Consider the following 25,531-nt stretch of genomic DNA (forward strand, 5'->3'; position numbering starts at 1 on the left):
GGTCGTGGAGGCCTGCACCAAAGGCGAGTGAGCCGCCAAGGGCAGTGACTCTGTGCTTCCGTAAGTACAGGGTGAAGGAGAAGGTCCTGAGCTGGGCCAAGCAGAAGCGGGTGGTGCAGTGGGCTGGAGCTGGTATACCTGTATACCAGGACTTTACGGTGGAGCTGGCAAGGAGGCGGGCTGCCTTCAACCAGGTGAAGAGGGCACTGTAAATTAGCAAGGTGCGGTGCGGCATTGTATATCCAGCGAAGCTGAGGGTGACTTACAAGCTCAGGGACGTTTATTTTGGAACGGCGGAAGCAACAGAGGAGTTTGCGAAAGCAGAAGGACTGTGGCAGAACTGACAAATTGAGGAATGGCCATGTGCCGATGTAACCTCATGACTGTATTTTCTTCTTTTTTGTATCACTGCACGCGGGTGTAGAGACTAAAGGAGACAATGTGGTATATATTTGGACAAGGGAAGGGACGGGACTTTCACTCGAAATGAGAGTTCTTTGGGGGGGTAGGTGGATATGCGGGGTTTGTGCGCTAAAAGGGGATCTTTGGGCTTTCCTGGGGCCGGGCAAGGGGGAAAGGGACCCGGGCGGGGGCCTCCACGCTGGCCGGTTTATGCCGGCCAGTGAACGGGAGTGAGGTGGGGGGAGGGGCTGCGGCCATCGGAGCCTGGCAGAACAGGGTCCGAGTGGTCTAGCCGGGGTGGAAAGTTGGGGGGAAGGAACCGAGGTTGGGAGGAGGAGTTTTACAAGAGGCAGTGGACGGGAGGAGCTGGAGACCGGGGTTGGGGGGGTGGTGGGAGCTGTGTAAGATTAAGGGTGACTACGGGTAATCCCGGATTCCTTTTTGTCATTTGTTTATGTAAACATGCGGGTTGAGGTTTGGGGGTTGGTGGGTAGATGGGATCGTTGTTATTATGGGGACTGACATATCTTGCTGATTATTGTTTATTGTTGATGGATGTAAATGTGGGAGAAAATGTGAAAAAGGAGAATAAAAAACAAAATTAAAAAAAACAAAACTATAGCCCCATTCATGTACCAAAGGAATTTTAGTGATCTCTGTTCAACCAGAATTGTCACATTAAAAACAAGAACTTAATTAACACAGGCTAGCTTTGTGTCAAATTGGTGCAGACTGTGTCATGGGTACATATCGACAAAAACTGGTTGAGAAAATCTTCAAGCTAGTTTCACACACAGATTGGACCTGCATTCTATTGACGGGATCCACTGTTAAAGCTCAAAATTAGAAAAAAAATGACAAAGCAGTACAAATTCACAATCATTTTGAGTAGAAGAGTCTTCAGTAAAAGCAGTCATGCTGAAAGAAAGTGATCTCTTGTCTGAATTTCACCGCGTTACAGCAACAACAATGCACACGGACAGATACAATACCAGAATGGACATGTTAATTAACTTCTCAGCCAGAGGGCTGAATGATCTTCTGCAGGCACAAGTCAAACCCCAACTCGGAGCTGGGGATTTTCAATTCAGTTAAATAAATCTGAAATAAAAACTCAGTCTCAATGGTGAGCATGAAACCACTGGATTGTCATTGAATCATCGAAGCTCTACAGTGCAGAAGGAGGCCATTCGGGTAATCTAGCCTGAACTGACCCTCTGAAACCCATTCCCTCACCCCATCCTGGAACCTCACCTAACCTGCACATCCCTGGACACTGAGGGGCAATTTAGCACGGCCAATCGACCAAACCTGCACATCTTTGGAATGTGGAAGGAAACCGGAGCACCGGGAGGAAACCCACGCAGACACGGGGAGAACGTGCCACATAGACAGTCACCTAGGGCAGGAACTGAACCCTGGTCCCTGGCGCTGTAAGGCTAACCACTGTGGCACCATGCCGCCCTAAAAGCTTATCTGGTTCACTGATGTCCATTCCTAAAGGAAATCTCCAAGCTTTATTCAGTCTGGCCAGTATGTGACTCCAAACCCACGGCAATGTGGTTCATTATTAAATGTAATCTGAAATGGCCTAACCAGCTACTCAGATAGCTCAAGGGCTATTAGAGATAGGTCAATAAACATCGACCTCGTCAGTGACATCACATCCTGTGAACGGATAAACAAAATTGATTTTATGGAACAATTACTTTAGCTTTAGTTTTCTTCCTTTACCTGCTTAACAGCAGAGTGCAGTTAAGGTGGAGATTAAAGAGAAAACTTTTCCCTATTTTTATTATCAGATTATTGTTATATTCCATTTACAAACTTTTGGAACTGCTTTTATATAAACAAGATAACAAATTACACTGAAACCGATTTTAAAATGCAAATCACAGCAGATCAGGTGGCACAGTGGTTAGCACTGCTGCCTCACAGCGCCAGGGACCCGGGTTCAATTCTGGCCTCGGGTGATTGTCTGTGCGGAGTTTGCACGTTCTCCCCGTGCCTGTGTGGGTTGCCGCCGAGTGCTCCAGTTTCCTCCCACAGTCCGAAGATGTGGTTAGGTGGACTGGCCATGATAAATTGCCCCTTAATGTCCAAAAGGTTAGGTGGGGTGACTGGGTTATGGGGATAGGGTAGAGGCGTGGGTTTAGGTTGGGTGCTCTTTCCAAGGGCCGGTGCAGACTTGATGGGCCGAATGGCCTCCTTCTGCACTGTAAATTCTATGATTCCATGAAAACTTTCCTCCGAGAACCTTTTCTGTGAACATTAATTTATGCTAAACTTAGAACAGTGACTGTGAAGTTGCATATTTATGATCTGGGGTGAATATGTGACGACTATACCCATCCTGCACACAAGATCTGAGAGTTCAAGCGCAGCTTACTGTTTTTATTACTTCCCGCCAACTCAACAACTTTTCCTTCCAAAAAAGTAACTTGAAACTGGGAAACGTATGATAAGATCCCGGACCAGACCCTAACATTTGTTAGGATCCCGGACCAGACCCTAACATTTGTTAGGATCCCGGACCAGACCCTAACATTTGTTAGGATCCCGGACCAGACCCTAACATTTGTTAGGATACCGGACCAGACCCTAACATTTGTTAGGATACCGGACCAGACCCTAACATTTGTTAGGGTACCGGACCAGACCCTAACATTTGTTAGGGTACCGGACCAGACCCTAACATTTGTTAGGATACCGGATCAGACCCTAACATTTGTTAGGATACCGGACCAGACCCTAACATTTGTTAGGGTACCGGACCAGACCCTAACATTTGTTACGATACCGGACCAGACCCTAACATTTGTTAGGATACCGGACCAGACCCTAACATTTGTTAGGATACCGGACCAGACCCTAACATTTGTTAGGATACCGGACCAGACCCTAACATTTGTTAGGATACGGGACCAGACCCTAACATTTGTTAGGATACCGGACCAGACCCTAACATTTGTTAGGATACCGGACCAGACCCTAACATTTGTTAGGATACCGGACCAGACCCTAACATTTGTTAGGATACCAGACCAGACCCTAACATTTGTTAGGATACCGGACCAGACCCTAACATTTGTTAGGATACCGGACCAGACCCTAACATTTGTTAGGATACCGGACCAGACCCTAACATTTGTTAGGATACCGGACCAAACCCTAACATTTGTTAGGATACCGGACCAAACCCTAACATTTGTTAAGGCATTGAATGAGAACCACAAACAGTTTTTACATTTGTAAAACTGTGAGGAAAGAATACTTCACCCAGGAGTGATAACTCTGACAAATAGGTATCTTTCATATTAAAATAAACTTTAATTTAAACATTAACATCAAAGAAATAGCTTTACAATTAACAGTTAAACATTTCTTAAATAAAAGGAAACACTTGGTAACTTACTATCTACACTTGCCACAAACTCCAATTAAGCAACCCAATACAGTTCAAATGCCACTTAGAAAGTTAACAACAAGTTTACTTGCTTAGCTGTGTAGAGACCTTTGGAGAGACATCATTTCAAGACCAGATCCAGTGCACTTCTGTCTGGTCAGGCTCAAATCCTATATCAAACTGTTCTTCAATAAGAATTATTCTAGCAGACTGCAAAACTACACACAGACCTTGATCCTCCCATTAATTACATCATCTATGTCCCACTAAGTTCCATGACCTGCTTAGCCAGGACTAAACACCACTCCCTCAGAACATTTCTACACGTCAGGGAATCTCCAGCAATCAAAACACGGTTCCATTAGCCCTTTATCTGTAACAAAGTAAGTGGTTGGAATCAATCATCACCTCATCATTCACGACTATTTAATTACAGCTTTAGTAGACACACAGTCTTTATTTATTTTAAACCAGAGTTATTACCGCCACAAATATGAAATATAATATATATCAAAATTTGCATTCATCACAAGTAGTATTAGTATTATTATTAGTGTATGATGCACTAACATTTTCCTGATACACTAAACTGATTCTTTTCAGCATATCCACTCACAATTGAGTCATGCATCTTCCCATGTCGAAGTAACTGAGTACTTACTACTGCATGTAATACTGGCGAGCATACATCTGCTGCCACCAGAGGACATGCTGTGGACTGTACATGGAATACACTGGAAAGCCACCTGGAATTCCTGGCTGTATAGGAACCTGGCCAACTCCATGCCTAAAAGAAAACAGGAACCACAGTTTAGCAGAAGGGAGAGAGCAAAAACGGCATGACGAAAATCACATTTCACACTTGATGCTATCTGCTGAAAATGAGCAAGACCCAGGTCTAAGGAGGGCCAGGTACAGGTGTAATTCTACAATTCGGGCTGGTTGTATTGTCTACAATGGACAACTTCAATAAACATTTCACCCAAAAAGCATTGCTACACAAGATTTTAATAACCTCTGTAAACTGCAGAATCAACCTCAGGCTGTATCGTAGCAATTCAGGAATATTGGCCAGGACACAAGGGGAACTCACCTGCTCTTCTTTGAAATAGTGCCATGGGGTCTTTTATGTCCACTTGCGAGTGCAGGTTGGGCTTCAATTTTATGCACCATCTGAAAGATGGCACCTACAACAGTGCAGCACTCCATTGGTACTGCACTGAGTGTCAGCCTTGACTTTTATACAAGTCCTGGAATGGGACATGAACAACCCAGGGTCATAGCTGACAGTAACAATCCAAGCACTTACGCAGCACAGGAATCTGACACAGGCTGGGATGGGGTGGGGTGGTTGGAGTTACCGAGGGGAAGAGGCCAGACGGAGAGGTTTGTAGTGGAAGAGGAAATTTTTAGAAACAGGAGGAGTGAGGTAATTGAGAGATTTAGACACAAGATTATCTTTTTAAATTTGAGGATTAAAGGGACCAGGAGCCAACCTGGGCCAGCAAAGACAGGGCAACAGACAAATGCGGCAGTGTACGTTACGGGTATGAGTGCAGTGATTTAAACGGCTGGTTTCTGGATGGAGGAGGGTGAAATGGTCAGGGAAGCACCAAAACGTTGAGGTTTGGAGAGGACGGGTTGGCATGTGGCGCAGTGGTTAGCACTGGGACTGCGGCGCTGAGGACCCGGGTTCGAATCCCAACCCTGGGTCATTGTCCGTGTGGAGTTTGCACATTCTCCCCGTGTCTGCGGGGGTCTCACCCCCACAACCCAAATATATGCAGTGGATTGGCTATGCCAAATTGCCCCTAATAATTGGGAAAAATTAATTGGGTAACTTTTAAAAGTTTGTAGAGGACAGGCACGGATGGGTTCTCTGCAGCAGCGGAGGATAGGCATGGTCAGAGGCAGATGATGTCATGCATGTGGTTGTAGTTAATGTTTTTTAGATTATGTGGATATGGGGTTAGAAGCTTTGCTCAGGCTTACGCAAGAGCCAAGCTTGTGGACTGTCTGATTGAGATGGAAACATGACCTTCAAGTTGCAAACATCTGGATTTGGACACAAACTGGTTGAAAAGAAATTTCTTCCCTAACAGCACTAAGGGAGTGCCATCATTCCAGGTACTGCAATGGTCCAAAACGACCCACCACCAACCTCATCTACTTACCCTTGCATTACATGTTGTAATCCATGGCTCTGTGCGTGGTTTAAAGGAACCTGAGAAAAATTGCGATGTCTGATCCCAGTTGAACTGCGACTTGTGGATCTGATAATGGCTTCTTGGCTTGGAGACGATGAGGCCGTTGTGGTACTGGAGCTTTCAGAACTCTGGAAAGAGGATTGAAATTCAATGTCAATATTTTCATTGAGACTAGAAACATCTAGTGGAATGAACCCTTATCCTGAATAACAGATCATTAACTTGAAACTCGATTTTCTCTCCGCAGGTGATGCTTGAACCTGCACCCGAATATTTTCCAATTTTTTTTTGCTTTTCATTCCTGCCAGATCTCATCCTTCAGCCAACATTAGTACAGTTTGGGCTCAAACTTTTCATCATGACATTAACACTGACCACTTTGCAACTGGCAAACTAGTCAGAGAGCCATCCCACATTCCATTGGCTCAAACAAGGAAAACACGGTGTACAAAATGCTCTGGAAAAGTCAGTCGTCTCGGACAGGTAAAAGAACCCAAAGTGAAAAAGTCAGTCACCAACCACATTGACAGTTTTCCAGTCACATCCATGGGATTGTAAACCTGGTGCTTCTGTAGGTCTGGTGTTCTGCAGGAGACCTATGACAGCGTGTCTACCTCCTACAGTTACATTCCTCTCTGAGGCCAATGGCAGCTTCATAATCTCACAACAACATGACTCCACCACCTTGTAGGTCACGGTAATAGAAAAGTACTGAACCAGTGAATGGATAACCAAAAGCACCAAATGTAAACGTGCCGTAAGCCAATCACTGGGTCTGAAAACTATTACATTTCACCTCCAACAAATGCACTAAATCATGGCCGAATTATGTTTTCATACTTCGTAGAAACATGCCAATGCTTGTACCAGAAATTATAAGTGAAGAACTTGATTTATGATTATTTAGAAAAACATAGTTTGATTAAAGATAGTCAGCATGGCTTTGTGAGGGGCAGATCATGTCCCAAAAGGCTCATTGAATTCTTTGAGGATGTGACGAGACACATTGATGAAGGTCGGGCAGCGGATGTGGTGTATATGGATTTCAGTAAGGCATTTGATAAGGTTCCCCATGGTAAGCTCATTCAGAAAGTTAGGGGCATGGGATATACAGGGAAATTTGGCTGTCTGGATACAGAATTGGCTGGCCGAAAGAAGACAGTGAGTGGTAGTGGATGGAAAGTATTCAGCCTGGAGGTCGATGACCAGTGGTGTCCCGCAAGGATCTGTTCTGGGACCTCTGCTCTTTGTGGTTTTTATAAATGACTTGGGTGAGGAAGTGGAAGGGTGGGTTAGTAAGTTTGCCGATGACACAAAGGTTGGTGGAGTTGTAGATAGTGTTGAGGGTTGTTGCAAGTTACAACAGGACATTGACAGGATGCAGAGCTGGGCTGAGAAGTGGCAGATGGAGTTCAACCTTGGTAAATGTGAAGTGATTCATTTTGGAAGGTCGAATTAGAATGCTGAATGTAGGGTTAAAGGCAGGATTCTTGGAAGTGTGGTGGAACAGAAGGGTCTTGGGGTACACGTACATAGATCCCTCAAAGTTGCCACCCAGGTTGATAGGGTTGTTAAGGAGGCGTATGGTGTGTTGGCTTTCATTAACAGGGGGATTAAGTTTAAGAGCTATGAGGTTTTCCTGCAGCTTTATAAAACTCCTGTTAGACCACACTTGGAATATTGTGTCCAGTTCTGGTCGCCTCATTATAGGAAGGATGTAGATGCTATGGAGAGGGTGCAGAGGAGATTTACCAGTATGCTGCCTGAAATGGAGGGCGTGTCTTATGAAGAAAGGTTGAGGGAGCTTGGGCTTTTCTCACTGGAGCGAAGAAGGCAGAGAGGTGACTTGATAGAGGTGTACAAGGTGATGAGAGGCATGGATACAGTGGGTAGCCAGAGACTTTTCCCCAGGACGGAAATGGCTGTCACGAGGGGACATAATTTTAAGGTGATTGGAGGAAGGTATAGGGGAGATGTCAGAGGTAGGTTCTTTACACAGAGAGTGGTGGGTGTGTGGAATGCACTGCCAGCAGAAGTGGTGGAGTCAGAGTCATTAGGGACATTTAAGCGACTCTTAGACAGGCACATGGACAGCAGTAAATTGAAGGGGTGTAGGTTAGGTTGATCTTAGATTAGGATAAATGGTCAGCACAACATCATGGGCTGAAGGGCCTGTACTGTGTTGTACTGTTCTATGTTCTATTGTCCTAAAAACAGTGAAACAATCTGAAGAAACTGACAATACACATGTGCAAACATTAAAACATGCATTTTTTTAAAATTGGATTCGCATCTCAATTGCCACAATGTGATGCACCTGAAATAGTAATTTTAAAGGATATTCATTTTCTATTAGAAACCATGGCAACCACAGTACCATTACCAAAACTAAGAGACCAACCCAACTAAAGACAATCGAGCCTCCGGAGGTGCTGTGAAAGCAGCACTGGTCGATAGATACTACAGTGACTTTAAATGGGAAAAACATTTACCATGGTACCGCTGTTGGCTGCCGAAGTTCCATTTCCCTGATAACTGGATGTGGGTGATCCTGGAGGGGTCCTTGAAGAGCAGACCAGGTGAACCATGTGATACTCGTCTTGCTGGGTCACAAAAGGTGGGTGGAGGGAGGAAAAAAAGGAAAAGTAATGAATTAGGAACTCTCGACTGGTCACATATCACAGCCCCTGTTGAGTGGTGTAACAACCAAGAATTTCAATTACAACTTGACCTTCTGTTCTTGCTCACTTGTCACAGCAAACAAAAGAGGAAAAGATTTGTTTATATAAGTTCTTCAAATCTTAAAAAGTCAAAATATAAAATCCAATCAAATGATTACTGGTCTGCAAACATTTCACATAAAACTAATTAAGAATGTAAACCATTCAAACCATGCAGAATGAGTAATATTAGCTCAAGTCTGCAGAGAAGAAGGAAAAACATTCTACCAGGTGGCTATGTAACAACAGCATGGCATCTTAAGGGTATCTGAATAGTCTTCAAATATTTTTATGAAGTCTTCCAACACCAGGTTAAAGTCCAACGGGTTTGTTTTGAATCACTAGTTTTCGGAGCGCTGCTCCTTCATCAGGTGAATTCACCCGAGGAAGGAGCTGTGCTCCGAAAGCTAGTAATTCGAAGCAAACCTGTTGGACTTCAACCTGGTGTTGTGAGACTTCTTACTGTGCTCACTCCAGTCCAACGCCGGCATCTCCACAATATTTTTAAGGCAGAGTTAGAAAGATTCTTGATTTTTTTTAAAATTAAATTAAGGCATATAATACAAATAGCTATGTGCAAGGACACCTAGATCCCTCTGTACTGCAATATACTAAAGTCTCTCTCTTTAGATGTTTTGCCCCTCTATTCTTCCTCCCAAAGTGTATAACCGTCAGTGCAGTGTGACCTTACAACAGTGTGTAGCATATTCAACATACAAACATATATGAATTAACAGCAGGAGTAGCCGCGCAGCCCCTCAGCCTGCCCTGCCATTCAGTAAGGTTGTGGCTGATCGGATTGTAACCTCAACCCCATGTTCTTGCCCCGATAACATTTCAACCCTTAATCAAGAATCTTTCTCAGGGGGAGGGGGTGGTGTAAAGAAAAACAGGAGGCATGGGGGAGTTGGTTGAGGTGGGAAATAGTTAGTAGGAAAAGGGGATTGGGAATTGTGTATGTAAGCCATGTTGCCTGGGTTTAATTGTTGGTTGGGTGACAACTTTGTTGTTTTTCCTCTTAAAAATTGTTAACATTTTATATGCCTTAATAAAATATTTTTTTAAAATCAAGAATCTTTCTAACAGCTTGGTCATTGAATACATTCATTTTGCCCAACGACCACAGGTTTATCATTCTGATCATCGCCTGCATTAACTTTACTCAATCATTCTTCTGGTGTTTCTTTTAGATTTTAGTGTTTTCACAGATACACAAGGGCATAATTTCAGCACTCTCTGTCACACTGCAGAACAGGAATTACTCGGCGGCACTGAGGTAAGACATCCTGCTGCACAAACATTTAACACAAGCAAGAATCAATTTAAAGACATCTAGCTCACAAATGCAAAATAACATGTTATCAGGCTCATTAGAAATGTTAGCAGACTTATTTCTAGACTTCCAATCAGATGTAAAAGACATCACAACTTCATGACTTCAATACAGCAATAGTTCTCAAACTTTTTTGTCCACAGATACGGACGGGGGGGGCGCAAAAGGTGTGCGGACCACCAACTCTTTCTACCCCACCCACTTTCACTGGTTTCTCAGAGAAAACTCATCAGAAATAACAGGGAGAGTGGCTGCTTCGGATGAGACCCAGTAAAGTGATGTCTAGTTCCAAGCTGAAGAGCATCAGTCTCATGTCCATTTTCAGCGGATATTCCTCTTTGTTTTCAGCCCCATTAGTGTTGATAATCCAGTCCTGCACTATATGATGTTGGACATGGCAGCAGGTGCTTCACAGTTGCCCCAGAAAGTCTAGGATATTCAGGTCATACATGGAACATAGGAATTAGGAGAAGTCGGCAATTCAGCCTTTTGAGTCTGCTCTGCCAGTCAATCAGATCCTGGCTGATCTCGTCCTGGTATATCCCTTTAACCCATTTTTTTTTTCAAATCAGAAATATATGTATCTCCATTTTGAAACCATTTAATGACTCAGATTCCACCGCACTATGGGGCAGCGTGTTCCACAAATTCACCACCCTCTGCGAGAAGTAGTTCCTCCTCATCTCAGTTCTAAATCTATCGCCTCTCAATCGACATCTGTGACCTCTCGTTCCAGATTGTCCCACAAGGGGGAACATTTGGTCTACGTTTACTTTATCAATCCCTTTTGGAATCTTATATACTTCGAACAGATCCCCTCTCATCCTTCTAAACTCCAGCGAGTACAAACCCAAACTGTTTATTCTCTCCTCGTACCTCAACCCTTTCATCCCCGGAATCAATCTGGTGAATCTCCTCTGAACTGTCTCCAATGCCACCACATCCTTCCTCAAATAAGGAGACCAAAACTGGACACAATACGCCAGATGTGGTCTCACCAACACCCTATACAATTGCAACAACACAAAAAAATCAATCTTTATTGTCACAAGTAGGCTTACTTGAACACTGCAATGAAGTTACTGTGAAAATCCCCTAGTCGCCACATTCTGGCACCTGTTTGGGTACACAGAAGAGAATTCAGAAATCTCAGCTGGTACGGGAACATGGCCTTGTTCTGCATCACAAACCAGCTGTCCAGCCCACTGAGCTAAACCAACCACTTCTCTATTTTTATACTCCAGCCCTTTTGCAATAAACGCTAACATTCCATTTGCCTTTTTAATTACACACTGTACCTGCAAACCGACTTTCTGTGATTCATGAACAAAGACACCCAGATCCCTCTGCCCAGACACATTTTGAATCTACTTTCCATTTAGATAATAATTTGCTTTTCTATTTTATCGGCCAAAATGGATAACCTCACACTTATCCACATTAAACTCATCTGCCAAAAGTTGGCCCAATCTCCTAGCCTATCTATAGCCGTCTGTAAAATCTGCACCTCCTCTTCACTGCCTGCTTTCCCACCTGTTTTAGTATAATCTGAAAATGTTGCTGTGTTACACTCTGTCCCTGCCTGCAGATCATGTATATAGAGTAAACAAAACATTTATATAGATTGAGGTCCGAGAACTGACCCCTGCGGCACTCCGCTAGTTACAGTTCGCCAGCCAGAGAAGGAACTGACCCTTTGCTTTTTGTCAGTCAGCCAATCCTCAATCCAATCTAGTACTCTATCCCCAATCCCCTGCGGTCTTACCTTCCAACTTCTTCCATCGTGTAGGGGATACAAAGGTCTGAGACCACACACGATCAGATTCAAAAACAGTTTCTTCCCCGCTATTACCAGACTCCTAAACGACCCTCTTATGGACTGACATGATTGATACTACACCCCTGTATGCTTCCCGATGCCGGTGTCTATGTATTTACATTGTGTACCTTGTGTTGCAGTATTATGTATTTTCTTTTTATTTTATTTTCTTTTCACGTACTTAATGATCTGTTTGAGCTACTCACAGAAAAATACTTTTCACTGTACCTCGGTACACGTGACAATAAACAAATCCAGATCCAGATCTAGATTTGGATCAGTCTTTTTTGCGGCACCTTGTCAAATGCCTTCTGGAAGTCTCGACATGCCACATCCACAGGTTCTCCATTATCCACCTTGCTGGTTACATCCTTGAAAAACGCAAGCAAGTTTGTCAAGCATGACTTACCCTTCAGAAAACCATGCTGACAATGGTGGATTAAACTTTGTCTTTCCAAATGTTCAATCATCTTCTCCTCAATGATTGATTCCAGCAACTTCCCCACCACAGAGGTCAAGCTAATCGGTCTATAGGTTCCTACTTTTTGCCTCTCCCCAATTTTGAATAGGGACGTCACGTGAGCTTGTTTCCAATCCACTGGGAGCCTTCCAGAATCCAGAGAATTCTGAAATATCATAACCAATGTATCCGCCATCTCTGCTGCCACCTTCCTTAATACCCTAGGGTGCAGGCCATCGGGTCCCAGAGACTTATCTGCCGTTAATCTCATCGGTTTATTCAATACTATCTCCCTAGTGATGGTTAATGCAGCAAGTTCCTCTGCATTAACTGTGGTTTTTGGAAAATTATCTTCTACCGTGAAGACAGAGGCAAAATATTGATTCAATGCCTCCGCCATCTTTGTGTTCCCCATTATTACCTCACCAGTTTCGCTCTCTAAAGGGCCAACATTTACTTTAGCTATTCTCTTCCTCTTCATAAACTGAGACACTTTTGGAATCAGAGTGCATGTTTTCTGCTAGTTTCCTTTTGTAGTTCATCTTAACTCTTTTGATTTTACTTTTTAAAGCCTTTTGCTGAACCTTAAAGTTCTCCCAATCCTCCATCTTACCACTAGCTTTTGCAGTACGGTACGCCCTAGTTTTTGGGTTTATGTACATGGAGCCAAAGGTCGGTCAAAGGTTTCTCACTGAACACCAGCTTCAGTGACTTGTATTTATGGCCATTCTGTGGACCACATGGAAGATTTTCACAGACCACCAGTCATCCGCAGATACATTTTGAGAACCACTGCTAGAGAATATCAACAGAGAGTGAAGGACATTCATCAGTAAAAGAGATAGTTACAGTCCTATTTTGGCGGTATAATCTATTAACCTTGGAATTAAAAGACATTTATTCCTTTACTACAGATGGGCAAGGCATGCTTCAATAACCTTGACACTAAACTATGTGGGCAATGTTTCCTCGTGATTATGCCCATTGCAGCAGGGATTGGTTACTGAATTTGGACAGGTTCCATCTTTGTTAAATTTGGATCAAAGTAGGGAGGTAAAACAGGGAGGAAATGGGAAACAGCTCAAGTCATAGTGACTATTAGCACCCCGTTTCCCTGGGTTTCTGTGGCTATGACTCATCTTTCATTCTCACTCCACATATATATTCCCAACATTCTCTGACTGTTAGCTCCGACAAAGAGTCATTGAACTCGAAACGTTAGCTCTTTTCTCTCCCTATAGATGCTGCCAGACCTGTTGAAATTTTCCAGCATTTTCTCTTTCATTTCAGATTCCAGCATCTGCAGTAATTTGTTTTTATCATAGTGACTAATACAGCTTAAGGTTTCCTGCAGTTCATAAATGACATGAAGAACAATGTTGTGCAGCTTTGTAACAAGTTTCATGGAATCTCAATGTGAGAAAGTTACAGGACAGAAGGAGATCTTGCAGCCTATCATGCCTGCTCCAGCTGAAATAGAGCTATTCAGCCGAATCCCACTTTCTTGGTGTCGAAAACTATTGGTTAAGCACTTCAAACACACATTCAAGTATCTTTTAAATGAGATCAGGGTTTCTGCTTTCACCCCCTTGCGCAGTACATTCCACAACCTCCTCACAGCTTATGGGTGGAACATTTACTCAACTCCTCTCTAATCATCCTATCAATTGTTTTCGTTGTGATTAAGCTTCAATAATAATCAATATTGATTATGTGCTTAAGTTCCAGAGTTAAGGGCAGCACGGTGGCGCAGTGGGTTAGCACTGCTGCCTCACGGCGCCGAGGTCCCAGGTTCGACCCCGGCTCTGGGTCACTGTCCGTGTGGAGTTTGCACATTCTCCCCGTGTTTGCGTGGGTTTTACCCCCACAGCCCAAAGATGTGCAGGGTAGGTGGATTGGCCACGCTAAATTGCCCCTTAATTGGAAACAATTAATTGGGTACTCTTAAAAAAAAAAATTTTTAATTTTAATAAATGAAAGTTCCAGAGTTAATCAAAGGCTAAGGAATGACAGATTAATTTTAATGTTAATAAAAAAAAATTTTTTTTTTTTTTTTTTTTTTTTTTAAACGATACAGCGCAGTACAGGCCCTTCGGCCCACGATGTTGCACCGAAACAAAAGCCATCTAACCTACACTATGCCATTATCATCCATATGCTTATCCAATAAACTTTTAAATGCCCTCAATTTTGGCGAGTTCACTACTGTAGCAGGTAGGGCATTCCACGGCCTCACTACTCTTTGCGTAAAGAACCTACCTCTGACCTCTGTCCTATATCTATTACCCCTCAATTTAAAGCTATGTCCCCTCGTGCCAGCCATTTCCATCCGCAGGAGAAGGCTCTCACTGTCCACCCTATCTAACCCCCTGATCATTTTGTATGCTAAATATGGTGAAAAGGCCATTGTTCAAACACAATATGTAACTGGTCGTCAAGCTGCTCAAGGAGGCTTGTTGCACTCGGAAATGGAAACTCCAAGTAGATTTTTAAAAAGTAGAATTTACATTTATAGTCCAATATAGAGAGAAACTCCGTATCAATGACAACTTCAAAAAAGAACAAACATTTGGTTACATCCTCACAGACATGATACCAGCTTGTGTAGAAATTGCAAGCCTTGTGAATTCTAAGAGGTCTTACTACACCAGGTTAAACCCCAACAGGTGTATTTGGAATCACTAGCTTTCGGAGTGTAGTTCCTTCATCAGGTCAGAGCGAATTCTAGGCATGAAGGATAGTGTTCTCATTGCCAGTCGTACACACAGACATGGATTATAAAGGAAATGGAAACATTCAAAACAAGTGAAGCAACTGATAATCTTTAAGATTGGAGCAAAGTTGAGAGAGGCTGACATTGCACCTGGCTCTGTTACACCCTTCCTAGGTTATCAATGTATCTCCTAGTGTTCCAAATGGTTGGGTGGGAATTGCAGCAACAATACCTCCCACCTTGATCAAAAACCGAGCCCACTGAGTCATCAATCTGGTCACTTTCTGTTAATATACGTTCACTTAATATTAACCCAACAGAAGACCGTCAAGGAGGAGTGGTTTTCAATTACCTTTCTGAAAATGTCCTTCAGCTGCAAATGGTCAGGGAGAAGTTTGCCAGAATACACAAGCCTTTGATCCTTGGTGGACTGTGGAGGGAACAGAAAAGGTGAATTTATTGCCAGATATTTGCAGCATAAATAATAAAAAAAGGAAGAGTTTGCATTCAAGTGAAGCTTTTTCCAGCTCCGGAGCACCCCAGGCCACATGGCAGACAATGAATGAAGTACTCTTTGAAGCATAGTCACTTATAATGCAAACAAATACAGCAGCTAGCTTGTGTACAAGGTGCCACAAACAGCAAACGTCACCAGCTAGTTGAGAGAGGTGTATTGACCAAGATTCCAAGCAAACTCCCCTCTCTTTGAAAAATGAAATCTTCATCTCAACAGGCAGATGAAGCCTTTGTTTAATGTCTCATCCAGAAGTCAGTAACTCTGACAATGCTGCCTTGCCTCAGTAACACACTGAAACATTAACATTGGTTATGCGCTCAAATTCTGGAGTTAATCAAAGGCAAATTTTAAAGTAAATAAATATTGCAAAAAGGCCATCATTCAAACACAATGTGTAACCAGTTAGTCAAGGTGCTGGAGGAGGTTTGATGTGCTCGGAAAATGGAGACTCCAAGTAGCATAAATAAATATCGATAGAACATATGTATTCCAATATAGGGAGAGACTCCCGATCAATGATAACTTCAAAAAGCATCAAAGATTTGGCTGCAGCCTACAATACTGGCCATGTGAGATCTAGACCTGAAGGTAGCACAAGTGGATAGCACTGTGGCTTCACAGCGCCAGGGTCCCAGGTTCGATTCCCCGCTGGGTCCATGTCTGTGCGGAATCTGCAGGCTTTCCTGGTGTCTGCGTGGGTTTCCTCCGGGTGCTCCAGTTTCCTCCCACAGGTTAGGTGTATTGACCATGATAAATTGCCCTTAGTGACCAAAAAGGTTAGGAGTGGTTATCGGGTTACGGGGATAGGGTGCAAGTGAGGGCTTAAGTGAGTCGATGGGCCGAATGGCCTCCTTCTGCACTGGATGTTTTATGTTCTAAGGCCAGTACTCATCGTCTTCATGACCTTCGGACTCGAGAGACATTGGGTGACTGTCTGTGCGGAGTCTGCACGTTCTCCTTGTGTCGGCGTGGGTTTCCTCTGGGTGCTCCGGTTTCCTCCCGCAGTCCAAAGATGTGCAGGTTAGATGGGATTATGGGGACAGAATTGGGGGGGGGGGGGGGGGGTAGTAGTGCTAACCACTGTGCCGCCCTTTCCTTTAGCAAAACAATCATTTTTGGTTTCTCAGCTTGACATCAGAACGACCTGCTTCCCAAACAGTTGAGAAAGTCAGAAGTTAAGTTGGAAAAAAACACCAATAAAACACAGCCCATGCACTCAGTGTCTGCAAAATAAGTATTCTTCTTTAACTGTGTATAGGATTGCACCCATTATTCCTGGTGCAAGGAGAAACACTCGGTATTGAAAATGAAATGAAAGTCGTTTTTGTCACAAGTAGGCTTCAAATGAAGTTACTGGGAAAAGCCCCTAGTCTCCACATTCCAGCGCCTGTTTGGGGAGGCTGGTATGGGAATTGAACCGTGCTGCTGGCCTGCCTTGGTCTGCTTTCAAAGCCAGCGATTTAGCCCTGTGCTAAACTAGCCCCTGATTATGAAATATTGGATTATTAAAACAGTCTGGAAATTCAGAGAGGAATCAGATATGGAGGCGATACTATATCCAAGATGAGGATGTGTACAAAAAGCAGCGGTATTTCGTCTTCTTTATTGATCTTGCTGCTCACCCCAAGGAGGTTTATGCTTCTAAACCTGCGATTTAATAACGTGTCACTGCTAATGAAAGTGACAACCACAGGCAAACTGCACAGAGCCATGCTGAAGAAGTGCTCCACTCGCGGAAATGCTGACTTTCTGAAGAAGCATTAAACTGACACCCAACCTGCTCTCTCGCCTGTATCCCACAGCAGGATTTTAATTGAAAAATGATCGGGAGAGGTTTCCTCAGCATCTTGGCCAATATTGGCCACGCACTGAATCAAACCACCCTGTTATCATCAATAACCTTGTTTGTGGTTCTACTTTGGAACCAGCAGCTAGTTTTCAATGTTCAGAGGTTTACATATGGGTGGAGAGTAAAACAGTGATTTAAGGTTAAATGTAAAACAATGGGGAAACTATCACTGCACTTCCAATTATCGGTGAGAAGACGATGTGGCATGACCATTTCTAATTCTGCTGTAATGTTGTCATGGAGCACAAGACCATGACTGTTCTTCAAACAATTTGTGAGATATTGCAAGTACATTCCTCATTCTCCCCCATTAATTCAAGCTGAAGGGTCACACAGTTTTGGCACCAACTGTGTTTTAGTTTTGTATTCCATAGATAAGGCAGGTAAACAAATGGAAGCTCAAACATTCTGCACGACTTTCAAACATCACTGTTTATTACTGAGATTTAAGCAAGGCTATGAGAAGAATTATACATGACGTCTCAAAGTGACTCGAGGGTGGCACACAATGCATTCAAGTACTTGCATTGTAGAGAAGTATTTATAGTCCCCCTCGAACCCAAATGGGCATTGCAAAACTATTAGCAAACACCATTGCTGTACGTTTTAAATTGAAGAGCTGTCAACCTGGGGCTTGGTTGTTAATATCAACAGCACTTTTTGAGAACTAATTAGCTGGTGTCCCTGCCTGCGAAACAAAATTGCAGCATCCTCACTTTGCTGGATCGAAAGTCAATTTGAATCTTCATGTGGTTATGCTATAAAGCAGAGCTTCTTCAGAATACATCCATCTTGGAGAGGGTGGTATACGCAGGACTCTCTTATGCTTCTTTTGAAGTCCATGAACAGCCTTGATTGTACTGAACATGGAAATGGCTCGATGAGTCATTTAGTCTATTCTCGCTTCGAGTTCTTGTTCAAATGCAGGAACTCAGCACATTGCTGAGCACAATACCCATTGCTGGGGCAGCACGTTAGCATTGTGGATAGCACAGTTGCTTCACAGCTCCCAGGTTCGATTCCGGCTTGGGTCACTGTCTGTGCGGAGTCTGCACATCCTCCCCGTGTGTGCGTGGGTTTCCTCCGGGTGCTCCGGTTTCCTCCCACAGTCCAAAGATGTGCGAGTTAGGTGGACTGGCCATGCTAAATTGCCCATAGTGTCCAAAATTGCCCTTAGTGTTGGGTGGGTTACTGGGTTATGGGGATAGGGTGGAGGTGTTGCCCTTGGGTAGGGTGCTCTTTCCAAGAGCCGGTGCAGACTCGGGCCGAATGGCCTCCTTCTGCACTGTAAATTCTATGATCTATGATTGCGAAGTTTAAGGCTACCAAATGGATTGAAAATTACTCAAATGAGATGTGCCAAACACCAAAACAGTCCAAAAGGTCCTCTGCTAAACAGTTCCGCTTTCCCTTCAGAGCGTGCCATAACGTTCTAACTCCATATTCAAACTACTGTGGCAGAGGAGAAAATCAAAATCATGTCACCTACCCTCACAGTACATGCATCTAGAGGACACAGGAATTACTATAAAAACATCTCATTAAATGCAAAATCCTATGCTTCATGCATTTGATGAAGAAAGCAGAATACACTCCAAGGGCAGAAGATCCTTATGTCACATCCGTTCAATTCAGTCGCGCCCTTCAGTTATTCAATTTCTGCAAAACACTTATCCGATGTGTAACCTCTGTGTAGGTATTAAGGAAGACTTGGGAGAGCTTTGCCAAAATTATTTTAACTTGGAATCAAAACAATTTATGAAACTTAATATTAATTTCATGGTGACAGTGGTTAGCACTGCTGCCTCACAGCGCCAGGGACTCAGGTTTGAATTCGATCTTGAGCGTGTGCAGAGTCTGCACGTTCTCCCCGTGTCTGCGTGGGTTTCCTCCCAGTCCAAAGATGTGCAGGTTGGGTGGATTGGCCATGGTCAATGTGCCGGGTTATGGGGATAGGGTAGGGGACTGGGCCTAGGTAGGGTGCTCTTTCAGAGGGTCGGTACAGACTTTATGGGCCGAATGGCCTCCTTCAGCACTGTAGGGATTCTATGGATTCTACAGTTACAAGGTTATTCAGAGAGCAGGAGCAACTTAGTTACTGTAACAATCTATTTAAAGTTGTTAACCCTATGCTAAAATGAGTAGAAATTAAGCCTTTTACTTCTGCTAATCTTGTCTTTATTCATCCCCAGTTTCTTTGCATGTTCTATGTCTATGTAACTTCCAAATAATATATTTTGTAACCCTTATCTAAAGTTGGGCAGTCAGGTAGAGGATTGATATGTTTTTAAATAATGGCTGTAATTTTGATATTGATTTTTAAAAATAACTTATCTGATCAAACAAGACTGAATTAGATCAAATCAGCACAGAGTCTAAGAGCAGGAGCAATACATTTATCAGCCCTGGTACTCTGACAGGTTAAACCAGTAGATTATCTAGGATTTAGAGCACAGAAACAGGCCTTTGGCCCATCTGCTGTGTTTACGCATTTAAGATTCATACAATTCTCCAGCCACCTCTTTAGTTGAAACCTGTCAAATTACATTGAAGGCACCCTTGTGTGCAGTCAAGTGGAATACTCTGTGGATTAAACACATTGGCACAATATTTTTAAATTTTTTTATTAAGATTGATGGAGAGATTGGACTAGATCGATTATGTAGAGCAAAACCTCAGCGATGGGCTACATGACCTGTTTCTGCACAGTGACAAATTAGGACTGAACTGTAACTACCTGAGTTATCCAACTTCCTATGCGCTCTCAATCAATCAGGTTTTCACAACACACAACCTTGACAGTAGTACTACACCAAAAAACTGGTTTTATTTTATTTTGCTTCCTGGGCACTGGAATGAAATAACATTCAGGAGAAAAGTAATGAAAGTTCAGAAAAGCCACAATCCCCACCTGAATATGGAGTTTCAATATCAGCTTGGAGATCAGCACCTTTTAAAGGATCGTTGTAATGTGTGTGTCGAGGTGTACTCATACTCAGTCCATTTTTGAGCTGGCACCATCTGATTGCAAATCCCCCAGCCTATCCACTCTGCCCTACCCCCCAGCCTATCCACTCTGCCCTATCTCCCAGCCTATCCACTCTGCCCTACCCCCCAGCCTATCCACTCTGCCCTACCCCCCAGCCTATCCACTCTGCCCTACCCCCCAGCCTATCCACTCTGCCCTACCCCCCAGCCTATCCACTGTGCCCTACCCCCCAGCCTATCCACTGTGCCCTTCCCCCCCAGCCTATCCACTCTGCCCTACCCCCCAGCCTATCCACTCTGCCCTACCCCCCAGCCTATCCACTCTGCCCTACCCCCCAGCCGATCCACTGTGCCCCAGCCTATCCACTGTGCCCTATCCCCCAGCCTCCCCCTAGCCTATCCACTGTGCCCTACCCCCCAGCCTATCCACTGTGCCCTATCCCCCAGCCAATCCACTGTGCCCTATCCCCCAGCCTATCCACTGTGCCCTATCCCCCAGCCTATCCACTGTGCCCTATCTCCCAGCCTATCCACTGTGCCCTATCTCCCAGCCTATCCACTGTGCCCTACCCCCAGCCTATCCACTGTGCCCTTCCCCCAGCCTATCCACTGTGCCCTATCCCCCAGCCAATCCACTGTGCCCTATCCCCCAGCCTATCCACTGTGCCCTATCTCCCAGCCTATCCACTGTGCCCTACCCCCCAGCCTATCCACTGTGCCCTATCCCCCAGCCTATCCATTGTGTCCTATCCCCCAGCCTATCCACTGTGTCCTATCTCTCAACCTATCCACTGTGCCCTATCCCCCAGCCTATCCACTGTGCCCTATCCCCCAGCCTATCCACTGTGTCCTATCCCCCAGCCTCTCCACTGCGTCCTAGCCCCCAGTCTATCTACTGCGTCCTAGCCCCCAGCCTATCCACTGTCCTAGCCCCCAGCCTAGCCCTCAGTCTATCCACTGCTTCCTAGCCCCCAGCCTATCCACTGTGCCCTATCCCCCAGCCTATCCACTGTGTCCTATCCCGCAGACGATCCCCCAGCCTATCTACTGTGTCCTATCCCCCAGCCTATCCACTGTGCCCTATCCCCCAGCCTATCTACTGCGTCCTAGCCCCCAGCCTATCCACTGTCCTAGCCCCCAGCCTAGCCCTCAGTCTATCCACTGCTTCCTAGCCCCCAGCCTATCCACTGCGTCCTAGCCCCCAGCCTATTCACTGTGTCCGATCCCCCAGCCTATCCACTGTCCTACCCCCCAGCCTATCCACTGCGTCCTAGCCCCCAGCCTATCCACTGCGTCCTAGCCCCCAGCCTATTCACTGTGTCCGATCCCCCAGCCTATCCACTGTCCTACCCCCCAGCCTATCCACTGTCCTACCCCCCAGCCTATCCACTGCGTCCTAGCCCCCAGCCTATCCACTGCGTCCTAGCCCCCAGCCTATTCACTGTGTCCGATCCCCCAGCCTATCCACTGTCCTACCCCCCAGCCTATCCACTGCGTCCTAGCCCCCAGCCTATCCACTGCTTCCTAGCCCCCAGCCTATCCACTGCGTCCTAGCCCCCAGTCTATCCACTGTCCTAGCCCCCAGCCTAGCCCTCAGTCTATCCACTGCTTCCTAGCCCCCAGCCTATCCACTGCGTTCTAGCCCCCAGTCTATCCACTGTCCTAGCCCCCAGCCTATCCACTGCTTCCTAGCCCCCAGCCTATCCACTGCGTCCTAGCCCCCAGCCTATTCACTGTGTCCTAGTGTCATTCACACCGCTGAATTAACTATTGTGACATCATTACTGCAAGCTCAGAGAGAAGTCATTCAGTCCATTTCATGGAGAGTCTGTGGCCAAAGTGGGTTGTAAAAAAACAGTAGTTCACCTCCTGCGCTATTGAAGAAGCCTCACAAAGTTGCTTCAGTGCATTTTGTAGTTGGTACACACAGCTGCCACTGTGCATCGGTGGTGGAGGGAGTGAATGTTTAAGGTAGTGGCATGGGGTCCCAATCAAGCAGGGCTGCTTTGACCCGCATGTTGTTGATCTGGAATGTTGTTGGAGCTGCACTCATTCAGGCAAAGAGAAAGTATTCCATCACACTCCTGACGTGTACCTTGTAGATGGTAGACAGATATTGAAGAGTCAGAAGGTGAGTTACTTGTCCCATGATTCCGCAGTTCCTGACCTTGCAGCCAGTGTTTATATGGCTGGTTCAGTTCAGCTGTCAGTGATAACCCCCACACCCGCCATCCGTGCCCTCCCACCCACCCCCCATACCCTGTATTTTCAGCCCAGTCAGAAGATTGTGGGTTAATACCTTACTCCAGGGTTGAAGCACATAACGTGATGCTACATCTCAGTATAACATGAAGGTGTTCCACTGAGGTGCCATCTTTTGGATGACATGTTCACCCATGTTTACCTGCTCATGTTGACATGAAAGATTCCGTGGCACCATTTAAATAAGAGCTGGAGTGCTCTGTATCCCGGCCAAAGGTTATTCCTCAACTGTTCACAATAAAACTGACTTTCTGATAATGATCACAATGAAGTCGGCAAGACCTTGCTCTGCACAAAATAGCTACCGCATTTCCCAATAAACAAAAATGCAGGGTGTGGCGGGGGAGGGGGTGACGGTGACTAAACTTCACCAATTACTCTTTGATTGTGCAGTGCTGCAGGAAGTCCTGGGGAAGTGCAAGATTCTATATGGTGACCAGGTACTTCTTCAAATTAATTCAATTACACATTATGAAAATTCATCTCAGGGCAGCACGGTGGCGGTGGGTGAGCACTGCCGCCTCACTGCGCCGAGGTCCCAGGTTCGATCCCGGCTCTGGGTCACTGTCAGGGTGGAGTTTCCACATTCTCCCCGTGTCTGCGTGGGTCTCACCCCCACAACCCAAAGATGTGCAGGGTAGGTGGATTGGCCACGCTAAATTGCCCCTTAATTGGAAACAATTAATTGGGTACTCTAAATTTTTTTATTTTTTTTAAATGAATATTCATCACAACAGATAACTTTTGTTGTTAACCTTCCTCATGAAAACAAACAAAAACCAATCACATTCCATGACTAAATCATTGTTGCTCTCAAAGCCAATCAACCAAGAAACTTACTCAAGAGGGAGAATGTTTATTTTCAACAGTCAATCACCTGACGTACTGCACACCAAGTTAAAAGCAAGTTCAGATGGAGGAGATGTAAAGGCTGGGGAATAATCAGACCAGGGTGCACAGATGGAACTCCGGTCACACTGCTAACGTCACATTTTGCCCTTATTTTTATATTTCAAACAAAATCCAGGGGGCGGCTAGCCCTCCCAAACCTACAACTTTACCACTGGGCGGCGACGGCCGAGCGAATAAGGGGATGGATCAAGGAGCCAGAAGCCGAGTGGGTGTGCGTGGAAGATGCCTCCTGCACGGGGACCTCCCTCTGGGCCCTCGCCACGGCGGCACTCCCAACCCCACCCAAAAAACACTCCAGCAGCCACCCTCCAGTCCTGGGACCAACTACGGCAGCAATTTGGTCTGACCAAAGTGTCGGACAATGCTCCCATCTGCAACAACCATAGGTTCACGCCAGCGCTAACTGACGCCACCTTTAAAAGGTGGGGACAGAACGGAGAGACACTGACAGTCAGGGACTTATACACGGACAGCAGGGTCGCAATAATGGACAAACTGACAGAGAAATTCCAGCTAGCCAGGGGGAATGAGTTAAGGTACCGGCAACTCAAAAACTTCCTACGAAAGGAGACAAGGACGTACCCACAACCGCCACAACAGACACTACTGGAAAAGTTACTGGACGCAAGAATCCTAGATAAAGGGAACTGTACCGACATGTATGACCGACTGGTAGAAAGGGCAGACACCGTACTGGACGCAACAAGAAAGAAATGGGAGGAGGAACTGGGGATTGTAATAGGGTGGGGACTCTGGAGTGAAGCACTGCATAGGGTCAACTCCACCTCCGCGTGCGCATGGCTCAGCCTGACGCAACTAAAAGTGGTACATAGGCCCACTTAACAAGAACCCGTATGAGTAGGTTCTTCCCGGAGGTGGATGATAGATGTGAACCGTGCCAAGGAGGCCTGGCCAACCACGCCCACATGTTCTGGTCCTGCCCGAGACTTGCGGGCTACTGGACAGCCTTCTTCGAGGCAATGTCCAAAGTGGTGGGGGTGAGGGTGGAGCCATGCCCGAAAGTGGCGGTCTTCAGGGTATCAGACCAGCCAGATCTATTCCTGGGGAGGAGGGCGGACGCCCTTGCCTTTGCCTCCCTGATCGCCCGCCATAGAATCCTGTTCGGCTGGCGGTCAGCAGCACCACCCAAAGCTGCAGACTGGCTGGCGGTCAGCAGCACCACCCAAAGCTGCAGACTGGCTGGCGGTCAGCAGCACCACCCAAAGCTGCAGACTGGCTGTCCGACCTCTCAGAATCTCTCCAAATGGAGAAAAACAAATTCTCCATCCGAGGGTCAGACGACGGCTTCCATAGAACGTGGGAGCCATTCACCCAATTGTTCCAGAACCTGTTTGTGGCCAACGAACAAGCAGAAGAATAGCCAGGTAGCCAAGAATCAGTGGAAAGTAGCCGGGGGGGGATAGCAGCTAAACCGAAGAGAAAAGAAAGGTGAACCACAGGAGAAGGGGAGGGGGGAGTGGAAGGGGGAGGAGACAGGGAACAATAGAGGGGAACCAGTGAGGTGGGGCGGGAGGCAAGAGAATGACAGCCGGAAGGAGGGCACGGGAAACAATAACAAACTTGGCATCTACAGGAGCAGAGAACAAGGAAAATCCGAGCGAAAGACGGGATGAACGGCTGAAGCGAAGGTGATCACGAGACGACAACGGCAGCGAAAACCGCCCGGGAGAAGCAAGCGGCAACACGAACACCAGATCCATTTGCGTATTACCCTCTGTAATTGTTCTGTATTTGTTTCCCTGGTGTCCAAATGTATATGTACCCCCCACAGTTTCCCTTCCCCCCCACAGATGCCTACTTATGCGCTAAAAACAATACTGCCAATTGTACAGAGCTGCTGTTGTTGAGCTAGCACATGACCAGTTATTTTATTCTAACTTTTTTGTTGTTGTTGTTTATATACATGTATTCTATTTTGTGTA

General features: G+C 45.4%; 1 protein-coding gene across 3 annotated transcripts in view; it reads right to left on the minus strand.

Moving 5' to 3' along the window:
* The window catches only part of herpud2 (HERPUD family member 2), a 79,569-nt gene that overhangs the window by 27,663 nt on the left and 26,375 nt on the right, over nt 1-25,531 (minus strand). For all 3 annotated transcript variants that reach the window (XM_072466862.1, XM_072466863.1, XM_072466864.1), the window contains 4 exons: nt 15,413-15,490; nt 8,508-8,618; nt 5,983-6,143; nt 4,470-4,595 (listed from right to left, as the gene is read on the minus strand). In XM_072466862.1, the coding sequence (XP_072322963.1) occupies nt 4,470-4,595; nt 5,983-6,143; nt 8,508-8,618; nt 15,413-15,490 (476 nt within the window). The remainder of the gene's footprint in view (nt 1-4,469; nt 4,596-5,982; nt 6,144-8,507; nt 8,619-15,412; nt 15,491-25,531) is intronic.

The sequence above is a fragment of the Scyliorhinus torazame genome, chromosome 11 (genome assembly GCF_047496885.1).
Source record: "Scyliorhinus torazame isolate Kashiwa2021f chromosome 11, sScyTor2.1, whole genome shotgun sequence".
Classification (NCBI taxonomy): domain Eukaryota; kingdom Metazoa; phylum Chordata; class Chondrichthyes; order Carcharhiniformes; family Scyliorhinidae; genus Scyliorhinus; species Scyliorhinus torazame.